Below are 14,088 nucleotides of genomic sequence, written 5' to 3' on the forward strand. Positions count from 1 at the left end.
ATGGCTTATTCATTTAACCATTAAAAGATGTAATAAGTTTGGCCTCAGTATTTTTGATATAGTATTTTCCAGGGGAAATGAAAGGCAGATCATAGAATGCTACAGCCCAATTAAACTAGACTGGCAGACTCCACAGCCTACGGGTACATGGGAGGTCATGGACCATCTGCACTGTTAGGACTTCATATACGGTCATTATCGATCAGCCAGGCCCAGAGCAAGCACTTCCCTCACTGCCTCACTAGCTTCATAAAAGGAGAAAGCGCTACTAGAAAAATGAAAGTAGATAGCACAGAGAAATACTTCTACGGAATTCATAGATCCCAGGCACAAGATTCCGGAGCCGTTAGAACTTTGTTAGTGGCTGACGTTCAAAACAAACAAATCTTACTCTTGAGGACAGGTGTGACAAGCATCAAAATGCTCCATTTCATGAAGCAAGTGAAGCCTGAGCCAATCCCCTGCATGGTTGACCACAGTATTTACTGCTGTCATTCTGAAGCCCTTACTTTTTTGGTCCCACTTGGCCCACATTGACCCGCACACAGATGACTTTTCTTGTCTGCATGCCCACGGAGCAAGAGGCCTCCCCATTCCAAGTTGTAGTTGTGTTGAAGGACGATACGGAAGTGTCCTCGATGCACTGGCCCCAGGGGCCAGTCTGCCAGTGGTACACAGTACAGGGATGCTCATTACAGCTGCGTACCTCTTGCAGAGCACTGCTATTTGGACAGTGAACTCCACCTATAAAAATGAACAAAGAGGATTAGATATGGTGCTAACAGGAAACTTACTGTTCTCTCTCTTTTGGAATTAACGATAACAATGATACCCGCCGTTTATTAGCACATAGCATGTGACCAGCATGCTGCTAGGAAGGCAAATTACATATTAATCTTACGTCATTTGGCATCCTCCAGGTTAAAATTTAAGCTATACAGTATACATGGTATTTGCCTGCGGTGGGGGGGGGAACTATGGAGCACCTTAAAGAGAGAGGCCATTGTTCTCCAGAGAAGCTGAAAATGAGGTACAAATGGACCCTATGGATTGCTGGCCCAGGGAAATGTGGGCACTGAGACTCTGTGCATGGTGAAAACCCAATGTGTTCTCAAATGTTATCTTCCAAATTGAAAATCAAATACGTGTTTTGAAGTATTGCTTCTTTTAATACATTAGGCATTTGGGCAATTAGAAACAGGTTTTTTTTTGCTTTTTTTTTGTTTCTTTTTTTTTTTTTTTTTTTTTATCAGTTGATGCTGTCTGATCTTCTACAGCATTACTGGGAAAGCCACGTAGTAATGATAGTACCATATTTATTCAAATCTAAGATGTCACTGGCTGAGAGATATACCATCATTTTATTCCTCAAAGAAAGAGCAATGGCTACAAGTTAAACTATGATACATTGCTTTCTTTTCAATCCTATTTTTTACTGATGCTTATTGAAATCCATTTGTATGATTTATTTACATTTAAAAAAATATATCACTTGATTGCATACATTAAAAGGGAAGACATTCCTCACTCTCATTTTCAGAGTCCAAATCTCTTGAGTCACTTTTTAACTCACACGAATCCAAGTTTGTTCTCCTATACAGAACCATCATCCTGTTTCAAAAGTGTTGATGATGTAGGATTTCTTTAAAAAGAGTACTCCCTGTTCTTTCCAGGTCTTTCTTCCCATCTCTAAGTTTTGATGCTGTTGCATTCTTAACTGCACCAGAAGTTGTCAACAAAAGATTTAAGCAAGCAACGAAGAATGGTTCTTTGCTGTTTTTATTTTTAGCAGATATATCATGGAATTGCTATTGTCACCAGGAATAACAACACAATTCACATGTACTAGCAATGACAACTATGTTATAACTTCTGTCTGGCTATAGTGGTTTTAAAACGCATCCATTGTAAGATGTAATAATTACAGAGATAATAAAAGGTAAAAGGGATACATCTTTTAATCAACAGAATATGGTGTGAAGTTATCATTTTGGAACCATTTTTTATGTGCTAGCCTTGTTATAAGTACTCTGTATGTGGGACATTATTTTATACCCCAAACTGCCTTACAAGTTAAAAATTATAAGGTGAATGAACTAAGGCAACTTAAATGACGTAACAGTAACAGTTAAGAATTTATGGAGCTCAGTGTCTTACCACTATGCTATTTATAATGCCAATTATAAAAATAAAAAGCTTTGTATCATTAAAAGCAGAGTTGGGGAGCAATTTATTGCTTACTTTATTGACAATTTAATCAATTTGAACTTATGTAGCCTCTGAATTTTATTTTAGGGGCAGAAAATACCTGGTTGTTAAATAAGAAAAGGTGATTCAATAGCTAGTGATCCTAACAGGGAAGACAACTCCAAAATTTGAGATGTGGGTAAAAGTCATAAACAAAACCACACTCCGAGATGATCTTCAGTTATCACTTCACTTATAACTAAGGGCATCCCTCTAATTCAGGAAATAAATCGGTAGGCAGTTTATATGAGAATTTAACTGCAATTCAGAATCATTTATACAGTGGTGAACATGGGATCAACATCAGAATGAAGTAGTATTTCGTTAATGTCCCTGCTTCATGATGGTGAAAACATCTGTCACAGATCATAGCCTATCCTCCATCACACAGCTCAGTGACCCTGGCAGCCTCTGAAAAGAAGTTTAGGATTTGAATAGGAATGGATTCTAAAACATACTAATTGGATCGGGGAGAAGTAAATGAGCACTCTTATTACCCATTCCCTGAGGCTCTAGATTTATCCAATCTTCTCTCTCAGACAAACACATGCTAATTATAAACATTCATATTCACATTTTAGGCAACCATTTTAACCATACCTTAAATTTAACAGTGAAATTATTGATCTACAAAAAAAGTGTTTCTTTATTTACCTCATTTTTACTGTGAGTGTATGTATGTTGTTTAAACTGTGATTCTAAAACTCCTCAGTTGTTTTTGACATTGGAATTGACTGGTTGGCTTTGGAACAAATGATAAGAAAAAAACTTCTACAACATCAGTGTAACGTGTTGAGGAACTGCAAGATGGTTGTTAAGTTTACAGACATAAAGGCTATTTATTTTCTTGCCCCAATCCACATTAAAGCCACATCAGCAGCTTTGGACTGGTGTCAGGATACTCGCACAGATAAGCCCCAATGTGTTCTTAATTAGAATGACGATACGGGAATTTTGAAAGCATGGCTTGGGGTAATCAGTCATTGCGGCATCCGTTCTGTTGTTTTGGGAATAATTTTACGGTAGAAAAATTGATAGATATAATATTGAATTTATTTATTATTTATGGGAAGATCTAATTCCAGACATGTGGGAATATTTCCATAGTACTGGGGAAATTATAAAATGTCACCCATGACAAAATTAGTGATAAATGGTATTCTTAAAAAAATCCTCTTATACATAAAAATATATGCTTCATACTAATGTGACTATTTAGGCTTTTTATCATTTTGGCAAGTGGACAGACTTTATATTACTCTGATGAAATTCTACTATATAAAGAAATGTCCATGCTCATATAAAAACACCAACTACTATATGCGAAACGTCTCTAACAGAAATGAAAAAGTAACTTTTCCTCCCCACATCAAGTCCCTAAAAGCTGTGTTAACATACATTTGAACAGAGCTATGGTGTTCCTGGGTTTCTGGCTCTGACATTGAAGTTCTTACAATTTAAATGGCTAAAAAGACTGAAAAGATAAAGGAACCTTGTTCAAAACATTAATACAAGTGTATTGAGTGTTATAGTAGGCAATGTTTATATCCAATGCTTCAAGAGATACCTAGCGGGGTTATAAATAGTTTTTGCTGCTCTCAAGGATCTTATAATGCAGTGGGGGGAAAGTAGTAGGCATAGGCAAACATACAAATGGGTATAATTTTAGTCAGAATATAGTAATAATGTTAAAAGAGGTAGTATAATTGGGATTCAAAAGTACAGATTCCATTAGTTTTGGGGTGACTAAAAAATGCCTCGGGTAGAAGGCAATGAGATGAGTTTTGAAGGAGTGGGATTTTGACAAGCAGAGTTCTGGGAAGGGAGAGAAAAAAGGGAAAATTTTATTGAAGCAGAAGAAAAAATAAAAGGAATACAGACACATATGATTTTGGGAATTTGCAATATTGATACCGTCCATTAGGGTGCAAAGTTCACACAGAGAAGGAACTGGCAGTCAGGATAAGGAAGTGGACCGAGTTCCTGCTAAGTGACTATTAGTGTACTATGAATTATAGCTTTAAAGTGCTCGTAGTTTTTACTGCTTATTGCATCCCAAAACCCTTTGACAGCAGACCACCTCTAAGTGAAAAGCACATTGGCAGTGGCATGATTTCGGGGAACTGAAATGGAAGAATGTTAGCCAGAAAGAACCTCAGAAGATTCTGCTGTAGCACACCATCTCTACTCCTTTTCCCCTTTGTTTTTCCTTGCAGAAAGAGATAGAAGACTTCCCACCATGGAGTCTGCATAAATCTTGTTTGGTGGTTATGGAGGGACATACCGACAGAGCACTCCTGTTTCAAAGTCTAGAATGGGAGGGTGAGGAAGCGACAGCACTTTTACTTAGAAGGCAGAATTATGTGTGGATATACCTAGATAATGGATCCTGAGTTCTTCAGATTTGTCCAGGAATAAAAACGCTCCCTGGCCCTTAGGATTAAAATCTTTTAACTGTGAAAACCCCAAGTAAAAATATAAATATTCTTCTACCCAATGTTTTGTACTTTAAAATACAATTTTTGAAGACTGCTAATTATTTGTGAAAAAAATTGGCACAACTCTATTTTAATTTGCATCTATTCTCCGTATGTTTAAAGCAGGTGTAAACACACACTAAAATTTGGCTGATGAAATTATCATATCAGGTCATTTTGAACTTTGCAAAAAAAAAAAAAAAAGCTCATTTCTTGCTGTGTAAGGATAATTAACTATATAATGAGACTTAAGTTGTTATTATACTCAGTGGAAAACATTTTGAAAATCATGTTTTCTTTTTAAGCTAAGTTTATTAAGAGATCTGCAACATGGGTTCAAAAAATTCGGAAGGCTACAAATCTAACATCAATTTTTAATTTTTTATTCCAATTCAACATACTATTAGTTATATTAAAAATATGCCAGGATGAAGTGTTAAAACATTGCTTCCTTTTAGATCTTTCCACATCATTTTTTTTTCAGGGCTAAGAGCATCAGCACTTTTATCCCCACACTGGGTGGCTAGGCCTGAGACACCAACGAATCACTCTATAAAACTCAGAGGAAACCAGGAGCTAGTGCAAGTCCAGGGAAAAGGGTCAAGGTCACATCAAATGGTCACTGCTATCAAAACAACCCTGGTTGTACACTTTGGCTACCACCTTGTGGCCAGCAAACCAGCGCATATTGAGGGCCTGGATGGCCTTGTGAGCCAAAGAGGCAATGGAAAACTCCAGAAAAATCTTGGCATGATCTCTGCATCCTTTTCCTTGCATAATTTTAAAGAAGCTTTGGGACCCACCCAAATATACAGTTTATCCAATATAAGGAAGATTTTTACCTCAAGGTATCATACAAATCTAAAAAGACAAATTCCAATTTTATTTAACCAGAAGTCAAGGCTTAGGAAGCTACACACACACACACACACACACACACACACACACACACTTATTTTTTTAAGTTGAAAAAAATATTTTTATTTTCTTCAGTATATTAACTACCTATCTCTAGTTGCTACCATTTGTATTTGCTTTCCAAATGACATCTGGATAAGAATCATTTTATGACAATTTTTGTGTATTGCCGATAATAGGTTACAAAGTGTTCCTCAAGACATGCACACACCATAAGAAGACGAAGTAAATCAAGGGTAAGACCAGGAGCTAGCACTCCTTTTTCTAGCACACAGGATTATATTCCCGGCCCACCCTGCCATGATTGAAATGAGGTTCAACTTCAAGCTGTGATTATATGATTTGCTTTGCCAATCAAATGGCAGTAGAAATGATATGTCACTTCTGGATGGAAGAATTTAATGCTGATGTTCTGAAAGCAGCAGAGAGACTCTTCAACTCTTCTTCCACTGGCATGGGGATGAAGACATAGGTCTTCATATGGAGGTTCAACACTCCAATGCAGACTGTCTTAGTAACTTACCCAGCACCACAGCCAAATTCCCATAAGGAAGAAATAATTTCTCTTTGAAGGTTTTGAGCTTCTCAGCTGTTTGTTACTGCAACACAACTTGGGCTGCTCTAATTAATACAAGAGGTTGTGTAGTCTTCAGCATATAATGTTTAACAGTGAAGTTATGACTGAGGTAAATAAAAATGTATCTTTTATTTTGTGAAGCAGCATTTATTTTGTAAATCCAGATAAATACTTTGCACACAGATTTGTGTGTAAATCTGGATAAATACTTTGCACATGGATTTGCATAGAAGTTATTTCACTAGAAAACTATATGTCTAAGCATACAATATATAATTCTAATAATGTGACATATATTACTATATGTCTAAGCATGCAATATATAATTCTAATAATGTGACTTTTCCCTTATTGTTATCATAGTAATTTTCTGATTTAGAAAATGAAGAAAATTCATGACACATACAAAACATTAATTCTTGGGGAATAACAGAAAGACCTACTTTTGTGTAAAATTATAAAGGGTTTCCTACTTAGCAGGGTAACACATTTTAAAACTTCATACAAACAAACTTCTTAAATAATTTCAAAAATAGCTCAAAATTATGAGACTTTTTGTGAAAGAGAAAATATGTTTCAGTATCCAGCAAATAATCGGTACTAAATAGTTTTTAAAGGACAGATTCTTCATTAAATATCTCATATAATTATACAAGTTTCTGTAGCTGTTATTAAGAGACAAACATCAGCAGATTCCCTACTGAAAGTTTCCTCTATGGTTTCCACATAAAATTATGTTTTGAATTCATGCCTTTATGATTTACTCTATAAACATCTATAATTTTCCAGCACAGCTTGCTTATGGCACAGCTACTAGACTTAATTAAAAATTATCGAAGTCTCACCCTTTCAAACTAAGAAGATGATACATACCAAAGAGCAATCATAAATTTCTGCCTTTAAAGCATTTCATGACCTTTCAGTGTGAAGCATCATGTCTATAGAAATAATGATCTGGTGAGTTCTGCAAGCATGGCAAAATCTCTGCCATGTGACTCACGGGGCAAAAAGTCACTCATTACTAGTCACACAGCAAGTGTCTGCAGAGTATAATAGATTTATAGGAAGCACAGTGACCACAGATCTAATTCTAATGAAGTCCAAGACATAATCTGAGCTGATAGAGTTTGAAGTCCGAATATAATCTATACAAGGTTAGAGTTATTGTTTGACAAGACAAGGAATATGACTTTCTAAAAGGTTCTATCTTTTTGTTTGGTTCCATGATACACTATTTTAGGGGGTTGCAAACAGTTAAATTTATATTAAGGTGACTGGAAAAGGTTTTTGGACACTTTAAAGACAATTATAAATTTTCCTACGGGTTGACTGTGTCAAACATGCTAAATTTTTCTCTCATGTCTTAAGACCAAGGTAGTTATATTTTTGCATAGCTATTATATTCACAGACAGCAAGTTTCGCCAAAGGAAAACACCGTCAGGTTTCCATCACGAAAATGTTTCACAAATACAAAAATAAAACTGGCAACATAAAAATTCCTCCCCAATCTATTATTTGGGGATATACACACAGAGAAACACATGCATGCTACAAATAGAAATCATTATTTACATGTGCTAAATGGGAACGAGGAGAAGACTCATTCAGCTTGATAATGTTTCAATAATATGTGCCTATATTCTTGAGACAGAACATGCCTTAATGTGATAGAACTTGATGACTTCTATGTTTTCCTTACTCCTATGATATTCTCAAGAATGGCAACATTAAGTATAACATATCACCCAGTCACACAGAGGCCGAATTAGCATTTGGATGTAAGCCTGAGAGACAATTACCAAGAGCCTTGTATTTCTCTACAATAAAGCTTATACAAGTCACGTATGAATTTATAACACAGCATGTTTTATTTCCCCAGTAGGATGAGGTGATTAAGGAGCAGCCTATTTTAAAAATGAACACAATCAGGGGGACCTGGGTTGTTCAGTCAGTTAAGCGTCTGACTTTGCCTCAGGTCATGATCTCACAGTTTGTGAGTTCAAGTCCCGTGTCAGTCTCTGTGTTGACAGTTCAGAGCCTGGAGCCTGCCTGCTTCCATCCTGTCTCCCTCTCTCTCTCTGCCCCTCACCCACTTGTGCTTTCTCTCTTTCTCTCTAAAAAATAAACATTAAAAAATTGTTTTTTAAATGAACGCAGTCTACATATATGAGACTTCTGGATCTTAGAACCTATGTTCAGTAACCTGAATGGCAGACAATACATGTAATTTTTAGTCAACCAATAGCTGTGCTAGTGTTTCTCTAAAAACAAACAAACATAAAAACCAAATAATAAAAATCCCACCTTTACTATTGAACATATATGCCTATTTATGAGAAGGTAGAATGAGATTTCAAAAGCAAAAACTGACTACTGAAATAGAGAAAAATAATCAAACCTGACATCTGGAATTTGGGGAGCCTCTTTCAGACTTCTTCCCAGGTTTACCATTTAAACTGGAAAGCAATTATTAGGAGGGTGGAAAGGCAATGTGAGTTTACTTTTAAGAGTCTTTCTTCTTTTATTAAGGCTCTATTTTCAAGATTAACTTTGGGGAATGGGAGTAAGTTGCTAAATATGTTAACAGATATTAAATTTCCTTGATTTCTGGGATTCTGGAAGTAGATCTCCGGAAGATTTTTGTAGAGCATCACCTCAACCAGGGAAGACAAAAAAAAAAGGGTTGGGGGGGCACGCCAACTTTTGGAAGGAATCCAAATCCCTCTTGAAGCTGGTGGCCAACCTTACCTTCATCACCGGCATAGGCCAGAATAGATCGTGCTCGTATCTGTTTCCCTTCTGTGGTTTTCCCCGAGCAGGTGTGTGAGCAGGAGGACCACGCAGACCACATGCTGAGCACACAGTCCTTTGGGCATGGGGCATAACAGGCCACAGGGATGGGGAAGATGGCATCTCTACACAGCTGTCTGTCAACTTCTTCTCCTGGGGAAGACATCACCACGAACAATCTATCATTTTTTAAATAAATGTAAAATGAGCAATTGCAACCAGATGGGCACCAAGATAAATGAGGTTATTTTGTTCTTAGTTAAAAATAAAGCTAAAACAAAGCGTACTACAGCCAGATGTTAAAAGAACACGAGGAGTAAATATATATCCTTCAGCGGAGCTTCTTTTATTATCAGAAGCTTAGGTGTGTCAATCAAGCACAGCGCTGAAAGTGTTTTTATACTATAGATACCAACCTGGTAAGTGATTTTTATATTTATAATATTAACCTTGCAATAAGGAGCATCAATGAATTATGTTCCCCTCTTTATGGCATTGCTGGAAATGAGTCATCATTTACAGATAACAACTCTATCCATAACATGTACCATATGTTCTCATGAACCAACTCAGGTATCTCTATTTGCAAACTCTCTGTTTCACAGGGAGTTTATTTTTGCATGATTGGCAACCTTTTTCTTTCATAAAAAAATATTTTGTTAGTTCGAAATAGCCCAGGAAATGTGAATAATAGGATAACACTATAAGCCCACTACTTAAGGTGGGCCTGATGGGAAAGGGGGAGAAACACGACAGAGTAAGCAAATGGCAGAAGATGATATCACTCCTGTGCTGAAAACTCTTCAGAAGTTTCTTGTTGCTCTTAAGATAGAGATGAGCAATTTAATACTTTATAAGACCTCAAATGACCTGGCTGTGGTTTCTCTTCCCAGCTTTTTCTCACTCCACTCCCTCCCTTACCCTGGGAGCTCTACAGATTGGCACTCATTTAGTATTTGTTGAATGAATACAATGAGATATACAAAAGGCCAATGAGAAAAAAAAAATGTTGTTGAGGTTAATAAATGCCAAAGATAACCAAAAGAATTACAAAAAATGACCAAAATAGAAGATGAAATGAACTCTATGGCTTAGTTGGTTAATGTCAGGTGCTAATGACGTCAATGGAACAGAGTGAAACGAAACACAAACAACCAAAATTTCATCTACTATTTTGCCACAAAATATGACCATAATTCTAGATGACTCTCTCAGAACGTGTGCCTTGGGCCATTATGCTTTCAGGGGAGAAAGAGTGACTGATTGTGCTATTCTTCTTTGCTGTTAGAAAAACAACTCAGAGCTGTTTGTCACTAATGGAAGGTCCGGAGCATCGTGTTAATGTACAGCCTTTTATTCATATATTTGAAAAACAAGACAAAAAATCAAACATCGATTGGAAATGCCCTAACATGTTAATAGCTACTAGTTTGCAGGGCTTTAAATCATTAGACACAATCAGAAGTCAAGTGGAATGTTAACAGCCATTACTTTGCAAGGTTTTAAGTTATTAGATTTGCTCACTAGTAAGACTCACTGAAACGACAATTGGACTCATCATTATGTCGTTCATTTTTCTTTAGTTACTATGATCTGTGTGATCTCTTTTAATTCTGCTTTTATTGGCTTTAGGGTTTGGCCTATCTCCCAGTAAAACACTATGAAGACAGACTGTAGATTTATAGGTACTGAAGGTTCAGTACAAAAATCATTATAGTACAAGCCATTTAATATTCTTCAATTTACATAATAATGATGACTCTTTTTCCTAGTAGACTTTTTTTCTGAGTGCAAGAGGGGACTTGCATGTCTTATTTTCTTCACTGCCACTTTTAATGTTCCATCTACTCTCTTTTACTTTCATTTCTAGTATCCTGTGAAAAGTCAGGCAAGTTTGGGGCTACAGCCTACAGTCAGCCAGGAATTACAGTTTTATTTCTTCTCTAATAGTTACTTAATGATTTCTACTCAGAAAAATTTAACTCATTCTGCAACAATTGAACTGTGCTACATGTGTGTTATAAGATTAATTTGCATTAGCATAAATGATATATTTCTCTTTCTCATAGCATAAACTTAAGGGATGCACAATTTGAATGCTTCTTACTTTACAAGTTATTCTTTTTTTTTCTTTTCTTTTCTTTTTTTTTTTTTTTTTTTTTTCAACCTCTGTCCGATACCTTATGTTAGCTCATTTTCATTCACCTTGTTCTGCTTAGCCAGGTGTATTTCTGGCCAGGCACAATCCTTCTAGAGTATGTCTCTTTTTTGTTTGTTTGTTTGTTTTTGAGAGTGAGAGAGGAGAGTGCTTGAGAGTGCACATGCTGGCATAGGAGAGGGGAGGGGCAGAGAGAGAAGGGGACAGAGGATCTGAGAGCCCGATGCGGGACTCCAACTCACAAACCCTGAGACCATCACCTAAGCCAAAGTTGGATGCTCAAGTGACTGAGCCACCTAGACAACCCCCCTTTTAGAGTACATTTTAATCCTCTGCAAAGCTATTAAGACTCACCTTGGATCCAACCTCCAAGATTTCCTTAGATTTCAGCCCTTACTTCACTCTCCCCAGCTTTGCCAGGTAAGCCCCTGACCCTGATTGCTCCCAATCGCTTATCATTGTCTTGCATCCAAATAATTACATTATGTTCTAGCCATTATGGCTTTTTCCTCTCATCTCCTACAGATCAATCTCATCACTGCCTCAGGGCCTTGGCATTGTCTCTTCATTTTGTATGAAAATTTCAGACTTCCTCAGAGATTACTTCTCAACATTCGGGTTTTAGTTCAATTGTCTCCTTCCTGGAGGAGACTTAATTGATCATACACAAACTCACAGTGACTTCATTTTACTTTTGTTACATCTTTAATCACCATGGGAAACTTTTAATTAATTTTTTACAAGTTTATTTTCTGACCCTACCACTAGATTAAAAGCCCAATGAGGACAGGATCTTTCTCTCTCTTGTTATTTTATACTCAGAAACTAAAACAGTGCCTAGTACAAAACAGGCACAAAATAATCTTCCCTTAAATGAACAAATGAATTAATTTTAACCTGTTGTTATCAGGAAACAGAATGCTGGACTAGAATAACATGGATTTAAGTAAAGTATTTCTTAACTTGCCAAACATTCAAGTGCTCTAGGACTTGGTTAAAGTGTATTCAGTGGGTAGGCAGCATATGCACCAGCTGCCGTTTGCTAGAGATGCAGTCTCTCAGACCCCATCCACTGAATCATTATTTGCATTTTCTAAAGATCCCCAGGTGATGTGCATGTACATAAAATCTGAGAAGCACTATTCTAGGATTTTTCTGCCTTACTCCTCTTGTGTTTTGAATAGCACCATACTGCCTCTTGAAAGGGGCAGCTACAAATTCATCTGGATTACATACCTAACATCAATTGTTTCTCTGTGGAACTTCCTTTTATACTTCTCTTCATATAAGGTGTACTTAGAGGAAAACATTCATTCCGTGAATACTTACTGACTGCCCATCTTTTGTCAAGCACTGTACTATGAATATTATATACATCATCTCAGCTAATTGTCACAATGAGCTTTTTTTGAGGTATAATTGACATATAATATTGTATTAGTTTCAGGAGCACAACATAATGCTTCAATATTTGTATATATTGTGAAATAATCACCACAATAAGTCTAATTAACATCTGTTTCCACACACAGTTACAATTTTCTCAAGAGATAAAGACTTTTAAAATCTACTTTCTTAGCAACTTTCAAATATGCATTACTGAATTATCAACTATAGTCACCATGTTGTACATTACATCCCCATGATTCATTTATTATGTAACTGGATTTGGACCATTCACAACAACCTTCTTTTTTTTATGCTTATTTTATTTTACTGAGAGAGAGAGAGAGGCAGAGAGAGAGGGAGACAGAATCCCACGCTGTCAGCTGAGAGCCCAACCCCACAAACTGTGAGATCATGACCTGAGCTGAAACTAAGAGTCAGATGCCTAACAGACTGAGCTGCCCAGTCATCCCTACAATGACCTTCTGATACCGATATTAACATCTAATTTTTACTTTAAAGGGAAAAAAATGAAGATCAGAAAGTTTAAGCTTACTGTTTCAAAGAGCAGAAGTTTAACTAAAGAAGCAGAGATCTTAAATGTTTTCTAGTCAACTTCTAATCTACAGTTTTTTTAGAGAGAGTGCATGTGTGCATGTGAGCTGCAGGGGGGTGGGGGTGTGGAAGGGGGGAGATGGAGAGGGAGAGGCAGAGGGAGAGGGAGAGGGAGAGGGAGAGGGGGAGAGAGAGAGAGAGAGAGAGAGAGAGAGAGAGAGAGAGAGAGAGAGAAAGAGAGGGGGGTGGAGAGAGAATCCTAAGCAGTTTCCATGCACAGTGAAAAGTCCAACATGGGGCTTGATCCCACGACCCTAGGATCATGACCTGAACCTAAAACAAGAGCTCAGCGGACTAAGACACCCAGACACCGTGCCAATCAACTTTTTTTTTTTTAAGTTTATTTTTATTTTTGACACAGAGAGAGACAGAGCATGAACGGGGGAGGGTCAGAGAGAGAGAGAGACACAGAATCGAAAGCAGGCTCCAGGCTCTGAGCCATTAGCCCAGAGCCTGACGCGGGGCTCGAACTCACGGACCGCGAGATCGTGACCTGAGCCCAAGTCGGCCGCCCAACCGACTGAACCACCCAGGCGCCCCCCAATCAACTTTTTTAAGTGGCATGGTAGTATGGAGAACTTGGGATGCCAAGAGAGTTACTAATGGATGAGTCTTTATCTACAAAGATGTCAAGAAACTGGCACTCTAAATTGTTTCTCAGGGCAAAGTGAAGCATAGGTGTGGCAGTATACTGTGTCAAATACAAAGAGTATGCATGTTGACATGTCCAAGGTTACCTATTTTGGTTTATAGCCATTGAAAAAATTACAATGGATCTGTGAAAATATGAAATTATTTAGATCCTTGACTTTGGTTTTGACAGGTGCTTTAATCAACTCAATTAACTGACCACTAACTGGAACCCTTAGGAAGTGTGCTCTCTCTCTCTGTCTCTTTTAATGTTTATTTATTTTTGAGA

The 14,088-nt window shown here is 37.1% G+C and overlaps 1 protein-coding gene across 3 annotated transcripts in view; it reads right to left on the minus strand.

The window, feature by feature from the left end:
- THSD7A (thrombospondin type 1 domain containing 7A) overlaps nt 1-14,088 on the minus strand; it is a 437,500-nt gene that overhangs the window by 97,141 nt on the left and 326,271 nt on the right. For all 3 annotated transcript variants that reach the window (XM_053897780.1, XM_053897781.1, XM_053897779.1), the window contains 2 exons: nt 8,969-9,163; nt 510-744 (listed from right to left, as the gene is read on the minus strand). In XM_053897780.1, coding sequence (XP_053753755.1) covers nt 510-744; nt 8,969-9,163 — 430 coding nt within the window. The remainder of the gene's footprint in view (nt 1-509; nt 745-8,968; nt 9,164-14,088) is intronic.

This window comes from Panthera pardus, unplaced genomic scaffold, assembly GCF_024362965.1.
Source record: "Panthera pardus isolate Hobbes unplaced genomic scaffold, ASM2436296v1 HiC_scaffold_8, whole genome shotgun sequence".
Taxonomy (NCBI): Eukaryota; Metazoa; Chordata; class Mammalia; order Carnivora; family Felidae; genus Panthera; species Panthera pardus.